At 41.5% G+C, this 24851-nt stretch overlaps 1 protein-coding gene across 1 annotated transcript in view; it reads left to right on the forward strand.

Annotated features, from left to right (window-relative positions):
- ORC3 (origin recognition complex subunit 3) overlaps nucleotides 1-24851 on the forward strand; it is a 147101-nt gene that overhangs the window by 42920 nt on the left and 79330 nt on the right. The window contains exons 9-12 of the mRNA XM_040350080.1: nucleotides 375-534; nucleotides 12915-13028; nucleotides 14678-14811; nucleotides 16030-16093. Coding sequence (XP_040206014.1) covers nucleotides 375-534; nucleotides 12915-13028; nucleotides 14678-14811; nucleotides 16030-16093 — 472 coding nt within the window. The remainder of the gene's footprint in view (nucleotides 1-374; nucleotides 535-12914; nucleotides 13029-14677; nucleotides 14812-16029; nucleotides 16094-24851) is intronic.

Below are 24851 nucleotides of genomic sequence, written 5' to 3' on the forward strand. Positions count from 1 at the left end.
TGTTGAAGATACTCCTGCTAAACCCTCTGTGAATGTAACTTGATGCAAACATAAGGCAAATTGCCTCTCCTTTCCAACGTAGGGCTCTAGTAAACACGTATCTTTTTTTGGCAGTATAGCATTTAGAAACGTAGTGTAAATGTACATAGTGTAAATGTTTGAATTTGGATTGCACTTGTGTTTTTTACGAAGTTTCACCCCTAATTATGTGTTTGCAAAAGGATCAAATATATACTTTCCTTATGTTTTTAACAATGCCTTAATTCATGGAAAATTCAGGCATGCTTTTTAGCCCAGTAAAAACAATTTATGTTTTGAAGTGTTTACTAAATTATTATGTAAATGTACTAAGGTGTTTTTTCTTTTTATTCTAGCCGGTATATTAAAGAATTACCATTAGTCCTGGTATTTGGTATTGCCACGTCTCCAATGATAATTCATAGGCTCCTGTCCCATTCTGTAACCTCACTGCTGTGCATAGAACTATTCCAGTCCTTATCTTGCACAGAGCATTTGGCTACAGTTGTTGATAAGGTAATTTTTTTCTTAATAGATACTTGCAGGGATTGTTCCAGATTAGCTTAAAGAAACCCTTTAGTGAGAAAGATGTAGGCTGCCACTGCTGATCTACTGCTAGAATTGCTGGTTGCCCAGTTATCCTTGAATTCAATATTGTTTAAGCTACTCGCCCAGAACATGCATGCAGCCAGTGAAGTAAAAAAATGCCAGATCTCATCTTTTGCAATTTAGTACTTCAGAACATTTTGACACCAAAAAAAATATTGGATCGCATGACAACCTGGCAAGTAGCATTTTAAAAAGAAAGATTAATATTGTCAACCTCCACATTATTTTTGTTGTTTTCTTCAATGTAAATAATCTGATTTTATTGCATGGTCTCAGTGTTAAAGTGCACTTTCTACAGGTTATCCCTTTTAATTAAGCAAAAATCTCTGTCTTAGATGTAGGCTTTCGTGTTTTTTTTTTTTTTTTTAAGTACGGTATACTAGTATAATTATGCCTATTTCTTAATGTGGTATTAAACCCTAAAGCAAATATTTATTATATTGCAGCTTACCAATTCTTAGATGTGGTGGCTGCATTTCCTTTTTTAGGCTTTATTTTCCCTATTTTCATCTGGTGATCTGGTCAGTAAGTCTGTTATTTTTAAAAAAAACAAGATGTCTTGCAGATATTACACCACTTACCACTGACAGGGGTTGCTTACGATGATCAGCTTTTATTTATTCATGTAAAACCTTTATCCCAAGAAGAACAAAAAAACAGTTAGCTGTAACTGCTTATAAAAAGTTGGCTGGAATTTGGCTTCAATTTGTTACTGTACATAAATCTGCTAGTACATCCAACACTCCCCTCCCTCCCAGACTGCCAATGCTGCTGTCCAAAGATGCCCTCTGTGCTCATATACAGTCATGTTCGAAATTGTTGGCACCCCAGAAATGTTTCCAGAAAATCAAGTATTTCTCACAGAAAAGTATTGCAGTAACACATGTTTTGCTATACACATGTTTATTCCCTTTGTGTGTATTGGAACAAAACAAAAAAAAAAGGAGGAAAAAAAGCAAATTGGACATAATGTCACACAAAACTCCAAAAATGGGCTGGTCAAAATTCTTGGCACCCTTTCAAAATTTCATGAGATGCTCCTTTAAACTCACCTGGGGCAAGTAACAGGTGTGGGCAATATAAAAATCACAAAATGAGGAAAAAAGTTGCGCTAACTGTAAATATTGTAAACCAGTAGCAGCTAGCACCAACAAAAGACAATATTGTGTACAAAGAATAAAAAAAAAAAAAAAAAAAAAAAAGTGCAGCGCTGAATATTCAGTGAAATGAATCAAAAAATATGGTAAATAATCAAAATTCTGTGAAAAATCAAAGAAAAAATAAAAAAACACAAAAAAAGGGGGACACACCCCCAAGTAATGTGACAGGTAAATAACCTGAAAGGCAGCTAGAAAGTGAGATCTAGCTGGATAATGTGTAATGTGAACACACCGTGATAAGTGAGGGAACACAAAAATAAATGATAATAAGAACCTCAGATGAAGTCCATATAATTTAAACGTGTAACTCCAAAATGTAAATGTGATAGTCCAAGGTCAAAATGGCCTATACAGTCCAAAGAAATATATATATGCAATGTATTTCCTTTTTTTGGAGTTGGTCAGAAGTTCTTTATGGAAAAGACCAAATGACTGTAGAGGAATGGAAGATGTTGTGATCTTCTCAGGTATGGAACTCAGATGTTCTTAATAAGCAGTTGGAACCTCATCGGCAATCCATAATAGTATCCAAATAAACAAGTATAAAGATGGGTACTCTTACCGGAAAGTGTGGACATACACGTCAGCGACGGTATGTCAAACACGCATGTACGAGCTCCTAGGCAGCCGTGATGTCAGTGGGGAAGCTGTCTGATGTGCCGGCCTTTAATCCGCCAGGACGGGTCCAATCCAATGAGAGGAGACAGCTCGTGCAGGTGTGGTTCTCAGATGAAAGAGTATGATATGCAGGCCAAACGTAGAAACCATGTAAGGGAAAACGTACTCACATAGTGCGGTTAATCCCAAAACAAGCCTTTATTAGGCATAGAAAATAAAAGCCAAAATAGACAAAAAACTGGATAAAAATATATAAAATAGATAAAAAAGTACAAGCCCAGTGAAAGACGAGTACAAGTGATCACAAGTAAAATATGGCGTAATGAGCAAGTAGCATATGAGCTATGTACCCGACATGTTTCGAGCGGCAGAGCTCTTCAACTGGGGCATAACCCATACAAGTGCCCAACGCCATCTATTTATAACATAAGACTAAGCAATGATGACAGCGTGCCTGCAAACAGCTGAGAGAAGCCAGAGGAATTAACCAATCACAATCACTGACTTCAGGTGCCGCCCACTACTGTCAGCAAAGGACGTAGGATAAGCAATGATGTCAGCATGTCTGCAAACAGCTGAGAGAAGCCTGGGGAATTAGCCAATCACAATCACTGACTTCGGGTGCCGCCCACTACTGTCAGCAAAGGACGTAGGATAAGCAATGATGTCAGCGTGCCTGCAAACAGCTGAGAGAAGCCTGGGGAATTGGCCAATCACAATCACTGACTTCAGGTGCCGCCCACTACTGTCAGCAAAGGACGTAGTAAGTGGACAGCCACCTGTTGGCTGTGGAACATCTGAGTGTCCATTGGTCCCCAGAGCGTGTCCAGGCGGGGCATACGCAACGTCATAGCCGTCCTCAATACTGCAGCCGGTGCGTCGGTCTACGGCACCTACAACTGCTGCCAATCTGGGGGCTGGGGGCGGTCAGGCTCTTGACATATGCGCAAGCGCAGCCACGGTGGACACGAGGGTCCCTACGGAAACCGCAGGGACACTGACGTGTAATATACGCGGTGCGCGTGCGTCCCACCCTGGAACGCAAAAGGGCCAATCACAGGGAAGAGTCAGTGTATTGTAAACCCAGGTCAGCGTCATAATGTCATCACGCTGCGCCATCACAATGCGTTCCAAGTATTCCAATGACTCGCACATACGAATCAGTGAGGAATATGGACACTGACCTGGAATGCAAGGGGAGTGACATTTAGGAATATTTAGGAATATCCAATAATGGTATAGACAGTGTGTACAGGGCTGTGTGGCATCATTGCTATTGTAAACAAAAAATATACATTAATACATATACAATCAATAAACAAAATACCTGAAAAATAATAATGAATATGCCTGCATATAAAAATAACAATGTTATACTTTGAATACATGTGAGAAATGGAAAAAATGGCCATAGTGATGTGCTTATAAAAATGCCTAACAAGAATCCCAATTTAAGGAAAGCACAATAAGAGAAGGACATAAACGTCATACAATCACTAGGATTTGTTAATAAAGGCGTTAATATCCCACTCTATATTGAGTCCATGAGGGAAAAAACAGCGAAGCTGGTATATCCAGAACATCTCAAGTTGGGACACGCCTCTGATCTTGGACTCACCCCTCCAATGGGGGGTAAATTTGCCAATGATCTGGAAACTTGTCCCCTCTGGGTTTTTATGATGATGTTCCAGGTAGTGTTTGGGCACACTGTGATTGGTTTTACCCAATCTAATCCGAGCTATGTGTTCATTTACCCTGATTGAGAACGTACGTATGGTCCTGCCAACGTATTGTTTTTTGCACGGACAAGTAAGCAAATAGACAACATAGCGGGTGTCGCAGGTTACAAAATCCCTCACATGGTAAATACTGGATGTCACTGTAGATGTAAAACTGGTAATCTTTCTGCTGGTAAGCGCGTTTAAAAGACAGACATTGCATCTCCTACATGCATGGAATCCCTTCATCTCAGGAAAGAAGGACGGTTTGGTAGGAGGGTCTGATACGTTAGGGGCAAGCTTATTCCTGAGTGCCATGGCCCCCCTAAATACAACTCCAGGTCTATCAGGGAGTACCGGGCCCAAAAGGGAGTCGCTTTTCAAAACGTTCCAATGCTGATTGAGTATGCTTTTGATACGTTTATGCTGGACAGAATACTGAGTAGTAAATGCCCATTTGAATTTTGTATCAGGGGGACGTTTTGGTTTCTCTACAGTAAGGGAATCTCTATCGATCTTGCGAACACGCTCAATATCCTCATCCACTTTTCCCGGTGAGTACCCCTTCTCAACAAATTTGGCCTTGAGGGATTCCGCTTGTATGACAAAATCAGAGGCGTTTGTACAATTCCTTCTAATGCGGAGCAACTGGCTGAAAGGTATAGATTTCAGCCAAGAACTGTAATGACAGCTGTCCGTGGGAATGTACCCGTTTCTGTCTGTTGGCTTAAAAAATGTTCTAGTAACCAACTGATTATTGTCCACTGAAATCTCAAGGTCGAGAAAATGTATAAGGGTGTGGCTGAGATCATAAGTGAGGATAATGCCCATCTCGTTGTCATTTAAAGTGACCATAAAGTCATGGAGAGATTCTTCATCCCCATGCCACAGGAGGAGGATGTCGTCTATGTACCTGGCCCACAGCAAGATCTCTGGACGATGGAGAGCATAGACGACATCCTCCTCCCAATGGGCCATGTAAAGGTTCGCCAGGCTGGGGGCAAACTTGGCCCCCATCGCGACACCTTTTGTTTGAAGAAAAAAACGTTGGTCATACCAAAAATAATTGCCCTGTGTGGCAAATTTGAGCAAGTCCATGATGAATCTCTGTTGTGCGATGGGGAGTGTACCGTCCCTAGAAAGGGACAGTTCCACAGATTTGAACCCCAATTTGTGTGGTATGCACGTATACAGAGATGTAACATCAGCAGTTACCAATAGACATCCCTCAGGAAGATCCACTGCTTGTAATTTGCGTATCGTGTCACCAGTGTCTTTTAAAAAAGACGGAACAGCCCGCACCAGGGGTTGTAGGAAGAAATCGATGTACCTCCCAATACGAGAGGTCACCGAGTCTATCCCGCTCACGATGGGTCTGCCCGGGGGATTGGTGACACTTTTGTGGATCTTAGGGAGGAAGTACATAACTGGAATGCGAGGGACGGTAGGTATAAGATAATCCTTTTCTTTTTTATCCAGAATTCCGTCAGAAAAACCCCTATTAATCAAACCCAAAAGAGACTTCTTTAACGTCTTTGTTGGATCAGACGTCAATGGGGCATAGGTGCTTGTGTCATCAAGGATGCGGCACATCTCTAAATGATAATCCGCCTTATCCATGATGACCAAACCACCTCCCTTATCGGCTGGCCGAATTATTAGGTCTTTTCTCTCACACAAAGATTTAAGACCCAATTTGATGTCAGGATGGTCATAGGTACGTTTTTTGGGTATGGCTTCAAGATCTTTGAGTACCAAGTCTCGAAAGACCTTGATGGATGATGCTGTGGTAGTGGGAGGGTTGAACAATGATGGATTGGACATCCCTGAATGGATTACATCTCCTAAAGAGGCATAAGAAGTTTTGGACTGATAAGGGTTAGACAAAAAATATCTCTGAATATTTAATTTTCGGGTAAACTTATGAATATCGACAAAAGTGTCGAATTTGTTCAATTGTTTCGATGGAACGAATTTTAAACCCTTGTCTAAGGTGGTAATCTCAGCCTTGGAAAATTCAACCTTGCTCAGATTGAAAATGCCACTACCTTTTACAGTCTGCCTCTTTTTCCTTGCCCTCCTCCCCCCTCGGGTGCCCCGTTTTGTTCTATGCCCCTTTTGGAACCTGTACGAGCCCTGGGAAAATCCCCTTCATGGGGGGGCTCATGATGTGAGCGATTATAAGAATAAGGAGACCTATTGTAAGAATCCTGATCACCCTCCGTATAGGGATAGTAACCCCTAGTGTCCCTCAATGGAAGAAACCTATTGTGGGTATGTACCGGGGTATGATCTCCACGAGGTCGATCATAGTGACCACCTCCTCGACTGTCATAAAATTCATGAGGAGATCTATCTCTACCATGGGAGTAGTGGGGTGATCTATCCCTGGTGTATGAATCCCGGGGGGATCTATCCCGACTATGGTAATAGACAGTACTATGGTCATTAGAAACCTGGTGGTTACCTCTTCCTTTACCTCGTCCCCCCCTTCCCCTGGGTTGCCCCTTGATGTAGTTATTGGGGATGGGGAATTTACTTGGAGGATCTGTTGTTTTCATTGAAGGAACTTGGGGGGTGGTCGCGGGAACCAGAATTCTCGAGACATTGGCCAAGGGAGCCGTGGTATCCATTTGTGTGGGAATGACCTCACTTGATGGTATAAGTGACTCTTTTTTTTGCCATTTGTAAACCAGACCCGTTTGATAGTCATTAGTGTCTCGGATATATTTTTTTTGTTTTTTAAAACGTTGGTCTCTTTCTTCTTTTTCCAGTATGCCCTGGAGATTAGAGGAAAGGGAGATATATTCTGGAGATGTACTACCACAGCATCATCCATCAAGGTCTTTCGAGACTTGGTACTCAAAGATCTTGAAGCCATACCCAAAAAACGTACCTATGACCATCCTGACATCAAATTGGGTCTTAAATCTTTGTGTGAGAGAAAAGACCTAATAATTCGGCCAGCCGATAAGGGAGGTGGTTTGGTCATCATGGATAAGGCGGATTATCATTTAGAGATGTGCCGCATCCTTGATGACACAAGCACCTATGCCCCATTGACGTCTGATCCAACAAAGACGTTAAAGAAGTCTCTTTTGGGTTTGATTAATAGGGGTTTTTCTGACGGAATTCTGGATAAAAAAGAAAAGGATTATCTTATACCTACCGTCCCTCGCATTCCAGTTATGTACTTCCTCCCTAAGATCCACAAAAGTGTCACCAATCCCCCGGGCAGACCCATCGTGAGCGGGATAGACTCGGTGACCTCTCGTATTGGGAGGTACATCGATTTCTTCCTACAACCCCTGGTGCGGGCTGTTCCGTCTTTTTTAAAAGACACTGGTGACACGATACGCAAATTACAAGCAGTGGATCTTCCTGAGGGATGTCTATTGGTAACTGCTGATGTTACATCTCTGTATACGTGCATACCACACAAATTGGGGTTCAAATCTGTGGAACTGTCCCTTTCTAGGGACGGTACACTCCCCATCGCACAACAGAGATTCATCATGGACTTGCTCAAATTTGCCACACAGGGCAATTATTTTTGGTATGACCAACGTTTTTTTCTTCAAACAAAAGGTGTCGCGATGGGGGCCAAGTTTGCCCCCAGCCTGGCGAACCTTTACATGGCCCATTGGGAGGAGGATGTCGTCTATGCTCTCCATCGTCCAGAGATCTTGCTGTGGGCCAGGTACATAGACGACATCCTCCTCCTGTGGCATGGGGATGAAGAATCTCTCCATGACTTTATGGTCACTTTAAATGACAACGAGATGGGCATTATCCTCACTTATGATCTCAGCCACACCCTTATACATTTTCTCGACCTTGAGATTTCAGTGGACAATAATCAGTTGGTTACTAGAACATTTTTTAAGCCAACAGACAGAAACGGGTACATTCCCACGGACAGCTGTCATTACAGTTCTTGGCTGAAATCTATACCTTTCAGCCAGTTGCTCCGCATTAGAAGGAATTGTACAAACGCCTCTGATTTTGTCATACAAGCGGAATCCCTCAAGGCCAAATTTGTTGAGAAGGGGTACTCACCGGGAAAAGTGGATGAGGATATTGAGCGTGTTCGCAAGATCGATAGAGATTCCCTTACTGTAGAGAAACCAAAACGTCCCCCTGATACAAAATTCAAATGGGCATTTACTACTCAGTATTCTGTCCAGCATAAACGTATCAAAAGCATACTCAATCAGCATTGGAACGTTTTGAAAAGCGACTCCCTTTTGGGCCCGGTACTCCCTGATAGACCTGGAGTTGTATTTAGGGGGGCCATGGCACTCAGGAATAAGCTTGCCCCTAACGTATCAGACCCTCCTACCAAACCGTCCTTCTTTCCTGAGATGAAGGGATTCCATGCATGTAGGAGATGCAATGTCTGTCTTTTAAACGCGCTTACCAGCAGAAAGATTACCAGTTTTACATCTACAGTGACATCCAGTATTTACCATGTGAGGGATTTTGTAACCTGCGACACCCGCTATGTTGTCTATTTGCTTACTTGTCCGTGCAAAAAACAATACGTTGGCAGGACCATACGTACGTTCTCAATCAGGGTAAATGAACACATAGCTCGGATTAGATTGGGTAAAACCAATCACAGTGTGCCCAAACACTACCTGGAACATCATCATAAAAACCCAGAGGGGACAAGTTTCCAGATCATTGGCAAATTTACCCCCCATTGGAGGGGTGAGTCCAAGATCAGAGGCGTGTCCCAACTTGAGATGTTCTGGATATACCAGCTTCGCTGTTTTTTCCCTCATGGACTCAATATAGAGTGGGATATTAACGCCTTTATTAACAAATCCTAGTGATTGTATGACGTTTATGTCCTTCTCTTATTGTGCTTTCCTTAAATTGGGATTCTTGTTAGGCATTTTTATAAGCACATCACTATGGCCATTTTTTCCATTTCTCACATGTATTCAAAGTATAACATTGTTATTTTTATATGCAGGCATATTCATTATTATTTTTCAGGTATTTTGTTTATTGATTGTATATGTATTAATGTATATTTTTTGTTTACAATAGCAATGATGCCACACAGCCCTGTACACACTGTCTATACCATTATTGGATATTCCTAAATATTCCTAAATGTCACTCCCCTTGCATTCCAGGTCAGTGTCCATATTCCTCACTGATTCGTATGTGCGAGTCATTGGAATACTTGGAACGCATTGTGATGGCGCAGCGTGATGACATTATGACGCTGACCTGGGTTTACAATACACTGACTCTTCCCTGTGATTGGCCCTTTTGCGTTCCAGGGTGGGACGCACGCGCACCGCGTATATTACACGTCAGTGTCCCTGCGGTTTCCGTAGGGACCCTCGTGTCCACCGTGGCTGCGCTTGCGCATATGTCAAGAGCCTGACCGCCCCCAGCCCCCAGATTGGCAGCAGTTGTAGGTGCCGTAGACCGACGCACCGGCTGCAGTATTGAGGACGGCTATGACGTTGCGTATGCCCCGCCTGGACACGCTCTGGGGACCAATGGACACTCAGATGTTCCACAGCCAACAGGTGGCTGTCCACTTACTACGTCCTTTGCTGACAGTAGTGGGCGGCACCTGAAGTCAGTGATTGTGATTGGCCAATTCCCCAGGCTTCTCTCAGCTGTTTGCAGGCACGCTGACATCATTGCTTATCCTACGTCCTTTGCTGACAGTAGTGGGCGGCACCCGAAGTCAGTGATTGTGATTGGCTAATTCCCCAGGCTTCTCTCAGCTGTTTGCAGACATGCTGACATCATTGCTTATCCTACGTCCTTTGCTGACAGTAGTGGGCGGCACCTGAAGTCAGTGATTGTGATTGGTTAATTCCTCTGGCTTCTCTCAGCTGTTTGCAGGCACGCTGTCATCATTGCTTAGTCTTATGTTATAAATAGATGGCGTTGGGCACTTGTATGGGTTATGCCCCAGTTGAAGAGCTCTGCCGCTCGAAACATGTCGGGTACATAGCTCATATGCTACTTGCTCATTACGCCATATTTTACTTGTGATCACTTGTACTCGTCTTTCACTGGGCTTGTACTTTTTTATCTATTTTATATATTTTTATCCAGTTTTTTGTCTATTTTGGCTTTTATTTTCTATGCCTAATAAAGGCTTGTTTTGGGATTAACCGCACTATGTGAGTACGTTTTCCCTTACATGGTTTCTACGTTTGGCCTGCATATCATACTCTTTCATCTGAGAACCACACCTGCACGAGCTGTCTCCTCTCATTGGATTGGACCCGTCCTGGCGGATTAAAGGCCGGCACATCAGACAGCTTCCCCACTGACATCACGGCTGCCTAGGAGCTCGTACATGCGTGTTTGACATACCGTCGCTGACGTGTATGTCCACACTTTCCGGTAAGAGTACCCATCTTTATACTTGTTTATTTGGATACTATTATGGATTGCCGATGAGGTTCCAACTGCTTATTAAGAACATCTGAGTTCCATACCTGAGAAGATCACAACATCTTCCATTCCTCTACAGTCATTTGGTCTTTTCCATAAAGAACTTCTGACCAACTCCAAAAAAAGGAAATACATTGCATATATATATTTCTTTGGACTGTATAGGCCATTTTGACCTTGGACTATCACATTTACATTTTGGAGTTACACGTTTAAATTATATGGACTTCATCTGAGGTTCTTATTATCATTTATTTTTGTGTTCCCTCACTTATCACGGTGTGTTCACATTACACATTATCCAGCTAGATCTCACTTTCTAGCTGCCTTTCAGGTTATTTACCTGTCACATTACTTGGGGGTGTGTCCCCCTTTTTTTGTGTTTTTTTATTTTTTCTTTGATTTTTCACAGAATTTTGATTATTTACCATATTTTTTGATTCAATATAAAAATCACACCTGAAAGCAGATAAAAAGGAGAGAAGTTCACTTAGTCTTTGCATTGTGTGTCTGTGTGTGCTACACTAAGCATGGACAACAGAAAGAGAAGAGAACTGTCTGAGGACTTGAGAACTAAAATTGTAGAAAAACACCAACAATCTCAAGGTTACAAGTCCATCTCCAGAGATCTAGATTTGCCTTTGTCCACAGTGCGCAAGATTATCAAGAAGTTTGCAACCCATGGCACTCTAGCTAATCTCTCTGGGCATGGACGGAAGAGAAAAATTGATGAACGGTTGCAACGCAGGATTGTCCGGTTGGTGGATAAGCAACCCCAAACAAGTTCCAAAGAAATTCAAGCTGTCCTGCAGACTCAGGGAGCATCAGTGGCAGCGTGAACTATCCGTCGACATTTAAATGAAATGAAAGGCTTTGGCAGGAGACCCAGGAGGACCCCACTGCTGACACAGAGACATAAAAAAGCAAGACTACAGTTTGCCAAAATTTACTTGAGTAAGCCAAAATCCTTCTGGTAAAACGTCTTGTGGACAGATTAGACCAAGATAGAGCTTTTTGGTAAAGCACATCATTCTACTGTTTACCGAAAACGGAATGAGGCCTACAAAGAAAAGAACACAGTACCTACAGTGAAATATGGTGGAGGTTCAATGATGTTTTGGGGTTGTTTTGATGCCTCTGGCACTGGGTGCCTTGAATGTGTGCAAGGCATCATGAAATCGGAGGATTACAAAAGGATTTTGGGTCGCACTGTAGAGCCCAGAGTCAGAAAGCTGGGTTTGCGTCCGAGATCTTGGGTCTTCCAGCAGGACAATGACCCCAAACATACGTCAAAAAGCACCCAGAAATGGATGGCAACAAAGCGCTGGAGAGTTCTAAAGTGGCCAGCAATGGGTCCAGATCTAAATCCAATGAAACACCTGTGGAGGGATCTTAAAATTGCTGTTGGAAATAGGTGCTCTTCCAATAAGAGAGACCTGGAGCAGTTTGCAAAGGAAGAGTGGTCCAAAATTCCGGGTGAGAGGTGTAAGAAGCTTATTGATGGTTATAGGAAGCGACTGATTTCAGTTATTTTTTCCCAAGGGTGTTCAACCAAATATTAGGTTAGGGGGGCCAAGAATTTTGACCAGCCCATCTTTGAAGTTTTGTGTGACATTATGTCAAATCTGCTTTTTTTCCTCCCTTTTTTTGTTTTGTTACCAATACACACAAAGGGAATAAACATGTGTATAGCAAAACATGTGTTACTGCAATACTTATCTGTGAGAAATACTTGATTTTCTGGAAAAATTCCTGGGGTGCCAACAATTTCGAGCATGACTGTATCCAGTGTGGGGGCACTCTAATAGTGGAGGTGTGTTACTGGCCAGAACACAGAGGGAAAAGGCTAAAAAAAGAAAACCAATGCAGACACCACATCTAATGAGAATTGTAAGCTATAATATATATTTTTTTTGTTTTGGATTTAACCCCTTGGCATCGGTTGTCGCTTGCCCTTAAGGGGTTTGCTATGCCAGGAGGCAGTGAAGGGCTTATCGCCATGTGACCACCATGATTGACTGTCACCGCGGGCACATGATCAGGAGCTTTCCATGAGCCGCCGGGCACAGTACTGTTGGCGTTAATGGACCCAAATATGCGTCCGCCAAGAGGTTAATACTGCTTTAACTGAAAATGGTCTGTGACAATTAAAGCAATTATACTGTATTGTGAGTCTCAGGTTTAACAATAGACAATGGCAAAGTTTGTACAATATAAAGTATCATGTATACAATATAGATGTGTGCCATATGTAATTGACAGCAGAGTGCTTTTCAATGTTTTTTTTTTTTTATCATGAGAGTTTAACATAAAAAGGACAAACCCTTTTTCATACTATATTGTTTTCTTCCAGCTTCTCCTCTCTAATAGTTTTCCATTTAAGCTTGGTGGAAAAGTCTTGCAGGTCCTTATCACTATATTTTTGTACCATGATTTTTCAGTGCAAAATTTCATCAAAGGCCTTCAGGTAAATGCGAACATTAAATTATTTAAATGATATTAAGTATCACCCTGTTGCCTTTTTATATCTTATGGCTTAATAAGGGCATTCCACAAAACGGAAACATTGGCCCTGTTTGTGTAGATCAAGGTTCTCTAAACGATGGCCCTCCAGTTGTTCAGGAACTACAACTCCCATCATGCCTAGTCAAGTCTGTAAATATCAGAGTTTTACAATGCTTCATGGGACATGTAGCTCTGCAACAGCTGGAGGGCCGTAGTTTGGAGATCCCTGGTGTCGATGAATATTTGAGGTTGCTGACTCAAAATCCCCATCCATAAGAAACCGCCACCAGACACGACACAAAAATGTTGTCAGCATCTTAAATTAGAAAATCTCTGTCACTTTTTAAAGTGTGATATTAGGTGGTCTGACTCTGTTCTTAAAGGGGAGCTTCATTCCTGTTTCACTGTGTTGATTTTTAAATCTTGTCTTACCTTTTACCCTGAAGTAACACACTCACCACTAGCCCAGTGTAGAATGTAAGGGACACTTGTCATTTCTATTAGTGTCTTCTTCCTAGGCGTTTCATTCCCAAAATTCAAGACATAGGCTATCTTCAAAAGTGTGAGTTTATTCTTCAAGAAAGACAAGCAAATGACAATTCTTACATAATGACAGGTGGTAACACATGGTATGATGGTTGCTTCAGAAGGAGGAATGAGGTATCGGGTCCCTTCCCCCGACCTTCCATAGTGAAGGGTCACTTTCCCACCATCTTCCTAACTCGCTAGTCAAACCACATGGTTTTTTATACTGTTCTTAAAGCTAAGCTAAGCTAAGCATATTTACTTTTAGCATGGCTCCAAGGAAGGTGATGATGCTACTGTCACAAAAGTAACACCCACTTGTGTATTTTAAGTAACATAACTCCACCCATTGTCCTGACATAGAACTTTAAAAATAGATGTAACGTACAGCAAATTACCTCTCTTATCCTCAGCAACCTTCATAATTAACATGTTTCAATGAAGATGAAAGAAACTTTTATCACTTAAAATAGTAATAAATTCAAAATCTAACACCCAGAGAATACTGTACAACATTGTTCTGTTGTAATCCACTGCTCTGCTGCCACATTTCAGGTTCCCTCCCACAATGTTTCTATCTGACATTACTTGGAGCAGGCTGCCTGTTACCGTACTTATTCTTGCAGCTGACCCCCTGATGACAGTTGGAGTCAACTTTTTAGATTAGGGGATGAGGGGTTACAATGGTGCAAAGTTTTTTTTCTGTGTGCAGGTTCACTTAAATTCCATCCAACACCAAAACGTTCATTCAAATAATTGTAACCATCCTCCAATTACCTTGATTTCAGAGACATGGGTAGGGTCAATCATAAGCAATATGGGTTGAATCTTAATGAAATTATTATAGTTGTGATCTTCTTTGCATGCTGCACTCTGTATTGTCAACTCTGCATTGTGCTTTCCATCAATGCTTTATGTATCTGAGATCACATTGGCTATTTATTTGCTGTTAATAAAAACGTTCTCTCTTTTTACAGCTAGTAAATACATAATTTAATCAATATGCTGTTACACATACAGAACTTGCTATTTCAATTTCTTTATAGACATATTGGAAAATGAATTGTTCATTACTTTATCTTGCAGCTGTCAGTAGTAGAACATTTTTACTCCCAGCCGCTTAGTGTTTTGTGTTGTGACCTTCCAGAGATGAGGAATCGTGTGAAGACCTTATCTCGTAATCAATGTGAAAACATTTGTCATTTGGCATCTTTTATGAGGCAAGTAGGCATGTTCATATATTTGAGAAATTGTTAATCCTTATAGGTTGTGCTATCCGGTTACGCTTGCGTAATTGTTGGATCAAATGTTGGTATCTTACAGTAAATGTTATGGCAGCTGTTAGTGGTTACCCATTCCAATAAAAACCTATAGAGAGCTACAGGAAAAGGGCATTTACCATACATATATTTGTAATTTCAGGAACATGGGGAGTGAAAACTGTAACAACTCAGTTACACTCAAAACGCACAGGGCATAGATCATATGCACCAAACACATGCAACCAATGTGTCCAGCGCAGAGCACACACACACCATGTGCACCAAATTCATACCGCCAGTGTACCTAGTACAGAGCACACACTGCAAGTGCCAAACTCCAGTGTATAATTGATAGTCTTAATTAGAAGGTGAATTAATGGCCTGTAATTTTTAATTGGCACCAAGAATACAAATTATTGGTGCAAAATATAAAATTCCATGCCACTACATTAATTCTCTTTCTTGATGCAAAACTTCAGTGTACCCAGCACAGAAAGCATACAACATAGTGTTCACACCCTGCCCACATCAGACAGGCCACATAGCATGGTGCATATGAAATACACAGCAAATACAAAAGTTACCTCCAGTTTGGCAGTTGAACATTAAGAAGCTATTTTAATGATTCTTTGAATGTACTCAAAAATATGAGAAAAATGTTATGTTATGAGATAACAAGATCATGATACAAGATAATAGTTCCCATTGAGTCAGTGTGTATTGAGGGGATTTTTTGACAACATTGTAGTGGTTGTTACTGCACGATACGCATAGGTAATGATACTGGATGTAATTGGGGACCAACTCAAACGTGGTGTACAGAGACTGACAGAATGCCTGTCTCTGTGCACTTTGTAGCAGAGTGGTATGTTTGTTGCTGCTATCCCCTATCCTCCATACCTGTCTCCTTGTGATTGACAGCAGACAGTGGGCAGAGTCCATAGTCAAGAGCTGGCTGTATATTGGCTATAGCATCCGCCTGCTGTCAGTCACATGAGTTGACCTTATGTGGAAACTGGTGTCTTTAATTCCCTATCACCCAGGTACAAAAGCCACTTTTTATTCCTGGAAGGAAAGGAGCTCCTACATCAGTCGCATATGATCAATGTGCTCACATTTTTTTTTTCTGTCTTTTTTTTTTCTTAATTGGTTAATGTAACTGTTTTTTGTTTTTAGCTATGTTGAGAACCAGACACCTGAAATACAAGTGAAGCTTCTTACCGAAGACAGTTATTTAAAAGTAAGTGTCCTATTTGCTTATGTAAGTGTTTTGTTCTACAGAGTACATAGTTAAAGGGTAAGTTCACTTTATAAAAATAATAAATGCACATTTTTTTTTAGGAGCCTGCAGAGCATTGCACTTACAATGAGCAGATCCACATGTGCAACATCAGTCTCCTGCAGACTCTTAGTACAGCTGTCTGCTTGTACCTCCCAGCCAGGCAGACCGTTACTACAGCACATGAGGAATTCACAAACTACAAGGGCGCTTACCAGCGTTCTCGCAGCTCATTGAGATCTAGAAGCCATCTGCCGTGGTTGAAAACGGGTCTTTTGGTTCATTCAGTCACAGATCTCTGTAAATGAATGACACAGCTGTCTGTGCGGAGCCTTGTACAGCTGGACTGTGTTTGAATTGTGACAGCAGGTGTCGGGAGAGGATTTCCCAACCGATGTCACAGTGGGCGATTTGGGGGGACTGCATTAGTAACCTCAGCAACGTGGGTATAACATATTACAAAAGGTGACGTTTTTTTAAAGCAGTGAATATGACATTTATCAACCATTGCAGGTGTATCTTCTTGGTGTATGTGTTTTTTAAATTGGCAATCGATTCATCTACAGTGAATGTTTGGGAATGTCACATTCCTTGCTTTTTAAATATGCCCCTAGTTTTACTTTTTTCTTTTTTTTTTTTAATACCTCCGATGCCCCTCTTGTCTGATGGCTAGGTGCATTACATATGTAAACATAGACAAAGACAATGTTACAGTTCCCTGAGCTTTGCTTTTCACAGATAGTCTTGCTTAAAGCGAAGTTCCACTCCGTGTTCTGCTCCGGGTCCCGTTTCATCCTCCGAGTCCCCCTTTGTGTCATCCACTGGGTCCCCCCTGCTTCCTCCCCGGGTTTTCCATGTGCTCATCCGGTCCCCCCATGTCCTGGATCTTTCATAATGGAGAGCGGATGAAGGAAAATCTTTAATTTACTGTCTCCTTCCTTTTCTGAATGCACAGTCAGTAATCACGAACTCTGTCCATTCATAGCTGAAACATTGTAATCTGTGTTTACGATGCTTCAGTTTATGAATGGAGAGGAGCCTCTGTCTCCTGTCCATTCACCTTCAGTGCAGCTGAGGCTGCTGAGAAGGGGACTGGGCAATCTGTCCTCAGTCCCCTTCTCTGTCTCAAAGGGGAGATATCAGGGGTAAAAAAAAAAAAATAAACATAAAAACTGACACATCCATTCCCACCCCCCAAAAAAAATCATTGGAAAAAATAATAATAAAAAAATATATAATTATAAAAAATAAAATTGTAAAATAAATAAAACAAAAAACAACTGACACATGTGCCACTGTCACATGACATTAAAAAAAATATAGTATCGGTAATCGGTATCGGCTAGTACTTGGGGGGGGGGGGGGGGGGGAAGGAGTATCGGTATTTGTACTCGGTTTTAAAAAAAGTGGTATCAATGCAAATCTAGTTAAGTATGAATATCTGCAGGACCCTTGTAAGCAACGCATAGCTCCGGGGATAGTTGTGTGTGTGTGTGTGACGGTGCTGTGGTAGCTCACTCTACTGGGGACACATATCAGAGGTAGTCCTGCCCAATGGCCCCCTGGTTTCAGGTAGAGGGGGTCCGCTTTTTTTGGACAGATCCACTGAAATATGAGTGCTGCCAAAACTAATGGGTTCTGAGAGACGTTTTTTAGCTTTAAAAACGCTCCAACGCTAATAAATGCTGATAAACGCTCAAAAACATCACTCACCAGCGTTTAACGTTCTTGATCCATTGAAAAAAAAAAAGAAAAACATTTTATTTCCTCAACCAAAAAACGCTAACGCAGAAAATTGCTAATAAACGCTAAAAAAACACTATTGAAAAAATGTTGAAAAAAGTTGAAAAACTCATTGCAAAGCTACTGGCGTTTTTATAACATTATTTTAACATCCAGTGTGCATAAGGCCTAAAGATCAATCAAAAAAATCTTCATTAGTGAACACTCAGTGCTCAATCCACCACGCCACATACCTGTATATGAGCTTACCCAAGGTAAAGTTACTCTCAGTATATGAGAAGTCAACACCTGCTGTATATAAGTGCCAGTCTGCAACCAGTATTAAGGGATGAACGGCCTCCACCAGTCCAGACAAAGCACATAACAGCAAGCGGTCACTCAAACACACAGAATAAATGAGCACCAGGCTCACATAGTGTGAAATCCTTGTGGCAAAGTTTTGTTAAAATCAGTTAAAACAAGATGAAATCGACATGTATAGGCTACGATTCCCAGAACCCTGATGGTGGCCGCGCATGCGTGGTAATGTTGCAATTTCCGGTAGCCGCTCGATCACTTTTACAGGTGGCAGAAGCCCCCCCCCCCTCTCGCTGTCTTTGCTGAACCAGAAGTGACAAGGATTTAATCACATTTGGTTTATTTGTTTATTTGCAAACCGTTATCGGCTTGTACAGCATCTAATCTAGAATCTTTGGAGGCCAGAGAACAGATCTGGAGATTAATAGACCCCAGATATCTCCAAAAAGACAGCCTGTCACTGATCATGCTATCCTTGGGATGTTGTTTATCCCTTATGATAGCAAAAAGTTGATAATTTTTTTTTTAAGGTACCATCTAACAAAAATAAATTTAAATAAAGTACTAAGTAAGTGCAAATTTGAAGCCAGGGACCCGGAAGAGTCCCTGACTTCTGGTTTCTACTAATTGGCTAGTGGAACAGCAGAGTCTTGAAGGCCAAGAGAGTGGAGTTTTTTGAGGAGGAGGGGATGGTCAACAGTATCAAAGGCTGCAGAAAGATCTAGTAGTATGTAGTATGAGTATTGTATAGTGGCCATTGGTTTTAGCAGTTAGTAGGTCATTAGTGAGTTTCAGTAGGGCAGTTTCAGTGGAGTGTAGCAAGCGAAAGCCGGACTGTAAGGGGTCAAGAAGGTTGTTAGTAAGGTAAGATTTATTTTTTTAAGGCTTTATTTTTTTTTTTTTTGCACTGCATTTTTTACCTGCTTTTAAGCGTTGTAGATTGCGCTCTAAGTGGCTGTAATAAATAATAGCAGTGAGCACCATTACAGGTATGTGGTTTTTGCTCTCTTCCATGAATGGCTTACCACTGGAAGTATTGTGAGATCAACCCTTTACTACCATGTTTGTTACTACATAGAACCTGGCTGTGGAAGTTGTTAGCCCTTTATACATCAAGCAATATTAGACCTACCATAACTTAACAGGTCTATGCTTAAAGTATTAAACCCAATCTAATTCTTAAATGTGGTGGTTGCATTTGTTTTTTGTTTTTTTGACAATCTTTATTTTATTTTCACCTGGTTTTCTGGTCCCTAAGTCTGTTGTTTTTTAATTAAACAAGCCGTCCTGCAGATGTAGCAGTTGGATGTTTGGGACAAACCATTTACCACTGACCGGGATGATTACAATGATCAGCTTTTATTTATGTAAAACGTTTATCCCAAAAAGAAAAAACTGTTTGTTGTAACTGCTTATAAAGTGTGAGCTGGAATTTGGATTCACTTTTGTTAGTGTATCTAAATTTGATGGTACATCTAACACTCCCCTCCTCCTACACTTTCCAAAAGTGCCCCTGTGATCTTTCATCTAGAGTGAGGGCACTCTCATACTGGATGTGTGTTACTGGACAAAGCCAGATAAAAAACGGGAAAAAGCCTACATCTAATGATTGGTAAGCTACCATATGTAAAATGTCTGGTTATGTGTTTAACCACTTCAATACCAGGCACTTTACCCCCTGCCCAAGCCAATTTTCAGTGCTGTTGCTTTTTAAATGACAATTGCACGGTGATGCTACATTGTACCCAAACAGAATTTTTATCATTTTGTTCTCACAAATAGAGCTTTCTTTTGGTGGTATTTGATCACCACTGGAGTTTTTATTTTTTGCTAAACAAATTAAAAAAGATATTTTGAACAAAAAAAAAATGTGGTTTTCTTTGTTTGTTATAACATTTTGTAAAAAAGTAAGTTTTCTCCTTCACTGATGGACACTGATAAGGTGGCACTGATGGGCAACACTGATAAGGAGGCACTGATTGGCATCATATGTGGGCACTGTTTGGCAGTATTTGTGGGCACTGATTGGCATTCCTGGTGGTCATGGGTGGCATACCTGGTGATCATCAGTGGTGGCCATCCCTGGTGGGCATGCTCTGGGATGGCTGTGCTGATAATCAGCGCGCACTCCCCTTGTCAGCAGAGCTGACCGTTCGGCTCTCCTATACTCGCGTCTGTCAGATGTGAATGAGGAAAAGCCGATACACAGCCTTTTCTGTTTATACTGTGATCAGCTGTGATTGGACACAGCTGATCACGTAGTAAAGAGCCTCCGTCGGAGGCTCTTTACCCAGATTGAAGATGCGGTGTGTCAGACTGACGCACCACATCAACGATCGCCGCGCTGCACGCCCCCGTGGGTGCATGCAAGCTTGTTATCTTGATTACGTCATATGACGTCTGGTCAGGATAACACAATTACTTTGCGCAGGTCATATTGCTATATGGTGGGCGGGAGGTGGTTAATGACACATTTTAAGGTGAGAAGTTTGATTGCTATGAGGTCGAGTTGGGAGAGCAGCTGTTCTTAGCACAGCAGGAATGTTTTAAAGCGAAGTTCGCCTTTTGTAGGTTAAAAAAAAATATTTTTTTGCATAAAGCATTGCACCTACGATCAGCAGACTGTGGGTGCAATGCCTGGACACTGTCTGCCCATACCTCCAATTTGGGCGGGCAGTTACTGAATGGCAGAAAGAATCAATGAACTACAAGAGTACTCACCAGCTCCCTTGCAGGTCATTGAGAACTACAAGTTGTCAGCTACAATGGCTGACGGTACTTGTAGCCTATTCGTTCACAGGACTGCGAACGCGCAGCTTTAAAATTGTGACAGTGGCAATGGATGTATCCTTAATGGAAGGTGAAGTAAATGCCCTAAAGAAACATTTCAAGTTTTGCTGGCAGGAAAAAATATGTGGGTGTCTATCTGGCTAAGGAGGAAGGGCATTTGTACATGTTAAACCTCATAAACAGAAATGAAAACAATGGGCGAGACTACAGCATTCGTGGTTTGGTTGAGTGGCATTGTTTAAAATGTATATTTTTTCAAGATATTTGTATATATTTCAGTCTATACCAATAAGCTTTCCTGAAAAGTTCTTCTGAATTCTGAAAGGAGGAAGCAAAAAGGAGGATTGGGATTACCACATTTAGCACTCTACCATAAAGCAGTACTTATGGCCAGACTCATAAACAGTATATTTAGATTCAAAGATGGACCCAGATAGAAGCCCAGATGTCCCAATTTTCCCTTCTGTCTTTGCCATGGATACTTTCTGAAAAAAAATCAGAAAACAACTGACTTACTCTTTTTATTATTACCACTTCTTAAAAGCTGGGATCGTTTAATTAAATTAAAAGATGTCTATCTCGACCTATAAAGGTCCAATGACCCCAGTTTTGGGTAACCCAGATTTTCCACCAGGACAACTTATTAGGCAGGGACTGTTCAAGTGGACTTCTTTATCAATCTCACCAATTTTTAATTTAAAGTCCCTAAGGGAAATACTGGAGAGTTCAGATCACGTACAAGGAAATTGGTTGGAGTATTTGCAACTTAGAAATTTTTATAAGAAATTATTAACCACTTGCTGACCAGTCGCCGCAGTTTTACTGAGGCACAATGGCACAGCTGGGCGAAACAACGTTGCCTTACATCACTTCGCCTTTTGGCCACTAGGGGGCATGCGATGACTGCCGGGCACCTGCGATTGCTCGTGACAGAGCAAGAACCGGGATCTGTGTGCGTGTGTAAGCACACAAATCCCGGTTCTCTCAGGGGAGAGAAGAGAGATTGTGTGCTCATACTAAGTATGAACATCGGTCTCTCTCTTCCCCTAGTCAGTACCATCCCCCTTACAGTTACAACACACATGGGGAACACAGTTAACCCCTTGATCACCCCCTAGTGTTAACCCCCTTTCCTTTACTTCTACTCCCTTATAATGTAATCGGTGCATTTTTATAGCACTGACTGCTGTAGAATTGTCAATGGTCCCAAAAATGTGTCAAAAGCGTCCGATCTGTCCGTCACAATATCGCAGTCCCGGATAAAAATCGCAGATCACCACCATTACTAGGTAAAAAATAATAATAAAAATGCCATAAAGCTATTCCCTAGTTTGTAGACACAATAACTTTTGTGCAAACCAATCAATATACACTTATTGCGATTTTTTTTTTTTCCACCAAAAATATGTAGACGAATACATATCGGCCTAAACTGAGGAAATTTTATTTTTTTAAATTTGGGATATTTTATTATAGCAAAAAGTAAAAAATATTGTGTTTTCAAAATTGCCGCTCTTCTTTTGATTATAGCGCAAAAAATAAAAACCACAGAGGTGATCAAATACCACCAAAATAAAACTCTATTTGTGGGAAAAAAGGACATCAATTTTGTTTTGGGTACAGTGTCGCACAACCGCGCAATTGTCAGTTAAAGCGACGCAGTGCCGTATCACAAAAAATGGCCTGGTCATTAAGTGGCCAAATCTTTTGGGGCTGAAGAAGTTAAAGAAGGGACCAATACACAGACCTCTTACACCTTTTGAGAAACCGTGCTTGGGGTCTCATTGCCCAATCTCAACCATTTATGCTTTACTGCTGTCTGCCTCAACCCCAAGAGTACCATACTACATGGCTGAGTGGGAAAGGGAATCGGGGAGTACAATCTCACCGGAAGACACCAGAAAAGCATTCATATGGACATATAAAATGTCCTTAGTAAAGTACAAGGTAAAAAATGTAAACCAATATCAAGATGGTATCAATATCCGGTTAGGCTGCACAGAAAATTTCCATAAAAGTCAAATATCTGCTGGAGATGTCAACACACTTGGGCACATTGCTCTTTTTTCACAACTATATTCAATGGATCAATGTAAAATAGCAGAAAATATAATGAATGACTCCCACAGAGTCCAATACAGTCCTGCAGCAGCGCTGCAAACTCTACGCTTGCTGTAATCCTAGTCAGTGTTGAGGTAAGAAAAAAGTGCTCCAATCACCACTGTTGTTCACCACGTGGGGGGTAAGAAGTCCCCTTCAGGGGATGCACTTACCAGATGGTAGATATAAATCAGCATGTAATCCACCTCATAACTGTCCGTCAGACTTTCACCATGTCCGCAATATTCAACATACTTGAGGGAAAGAAAGCTCATATAGTGCAATACCGTTTTGGAAATTTTATTGTCAAAATCCCCCAAACAAAGTTTCCCCTTCAATGTCAATGCGTACCACAAAGTAGTAAAAAACAGGCATATATATTAATGTTTGCCTCACGGTTCTGGACCCTGAAGACCGCTCGGATCCGTTTCCTGTGGCAACTTCCTGATTCCTTCCCCGTGGAGCGCAAACGTCACTTCCGGTTTCTGTGCTTGGAGAGTCACGCCCTGACGCGTTTCGTCACTTCCGGACTTCAACTGAGGGCGTAAAATTTCCAAAACGGTATTGCACTATATGAGCTTTCTTTCCCTCATGTATGTTGAATATTGCTGACATGGTGAAAGTCTGACGGACAGTTATGAGGTGGATTACATGCTGATTTATATCTACCATCTGGTAAGTGCATCCCCTGAAGGGGACTTCTTACCCCCCACGTGGTGAATCAACAGTGGTGATTGGAGTACTTTTTTCTTACCTCAACACTGACTAGGATTACAGCAAGTGTAGAGTTTGCAGCGCTGCTGCAGGACTGTATTGGACTCTGTGGGAGTCATTCATTACATTTTCTGCTATTTTACATTGGACTATTTTCTTTTTAGCAGCTGCTTTTATCCATGTAATTTTATTATTTTTATGGTGTTTTGTTTTGGGTTCACATCCTAAGCGCAGAGCTGTACACATTTAAGTTGCGCCAATCATTATTTTTGTACTTTTGCACATATATTCAATGGATATCATTTTTATAACGAATAGAGAAGCTGCTTGTACCCCACGCTTTTGTTTGTCGGGCCGCAAGGGCTGTAATACCAACATTTTGGAGATCTCCTGACACCCCAGGAATGGTAAAGTAGGTAGAGGAAATGCAATATTTACGGAGAATGGAAGAATTGACTGCAAAGATAAATGATAACAGTGAGAAATTTATCGAAGTACAGTCCCCTTGGAAATTTTTGAGTGAGTGAGAAACTTATATAGCGTAGCACATGCAAACTAAATCGCCTCTGGGCGCTTGTTGTTCCTTTCTCCTTTGAGATCAAAAGAGATGAGTTTTGATCTTTCTTCTGAAGGCCAAGTGGTTCTCCTCCAACCTAATGCTGGTTGGTAAAGCGTTCCATAGCCTAGGGCCTTGGAACGCAAATCTTCTTTCCCCTTTGGATTTGTATCTGGCTTTGGGCATCTGGAGCAGATTTTGGTCGGTGGATCACAGAATGCGATTGGGATTGTACGTTTTTATCTTTTCGCATAGGTATTGGGGGGCCTTACCATGGATGCACTTATGCGTCAGACAGAGTGCTTTAAAATCAATTCTGCCTTTCACTGGCAACCAATGGGAGGGTTCTTAACGAAGCTGAGATTGATTCCCAGGGTTTTTTCCCGGTCACCAGTCTGGCGGCGTGTTTTGTACGACTTGCAGACGAGCAATTTGGTACTTTGGGAGTCCAAGGTAAAGGGCATTGGCATAGTCCAGCCTGGAGTTCACAACTGTTCCCACCACGACTGCTATGTCTTC

Source organism: Rana temporaria, chromosome 4 (genome assembly GCF_905171775.1).
Source record: "Rana temporaria chromosome 4, aRanTem1.1, whole genome shotgun sequence".
NCBI classification, from domain to species: domain Eukaryota; kingdom Metazoa; phylum Chordata; class Amphibia; order Anura; family Ranidae; genus Rana; species Rana temporaria.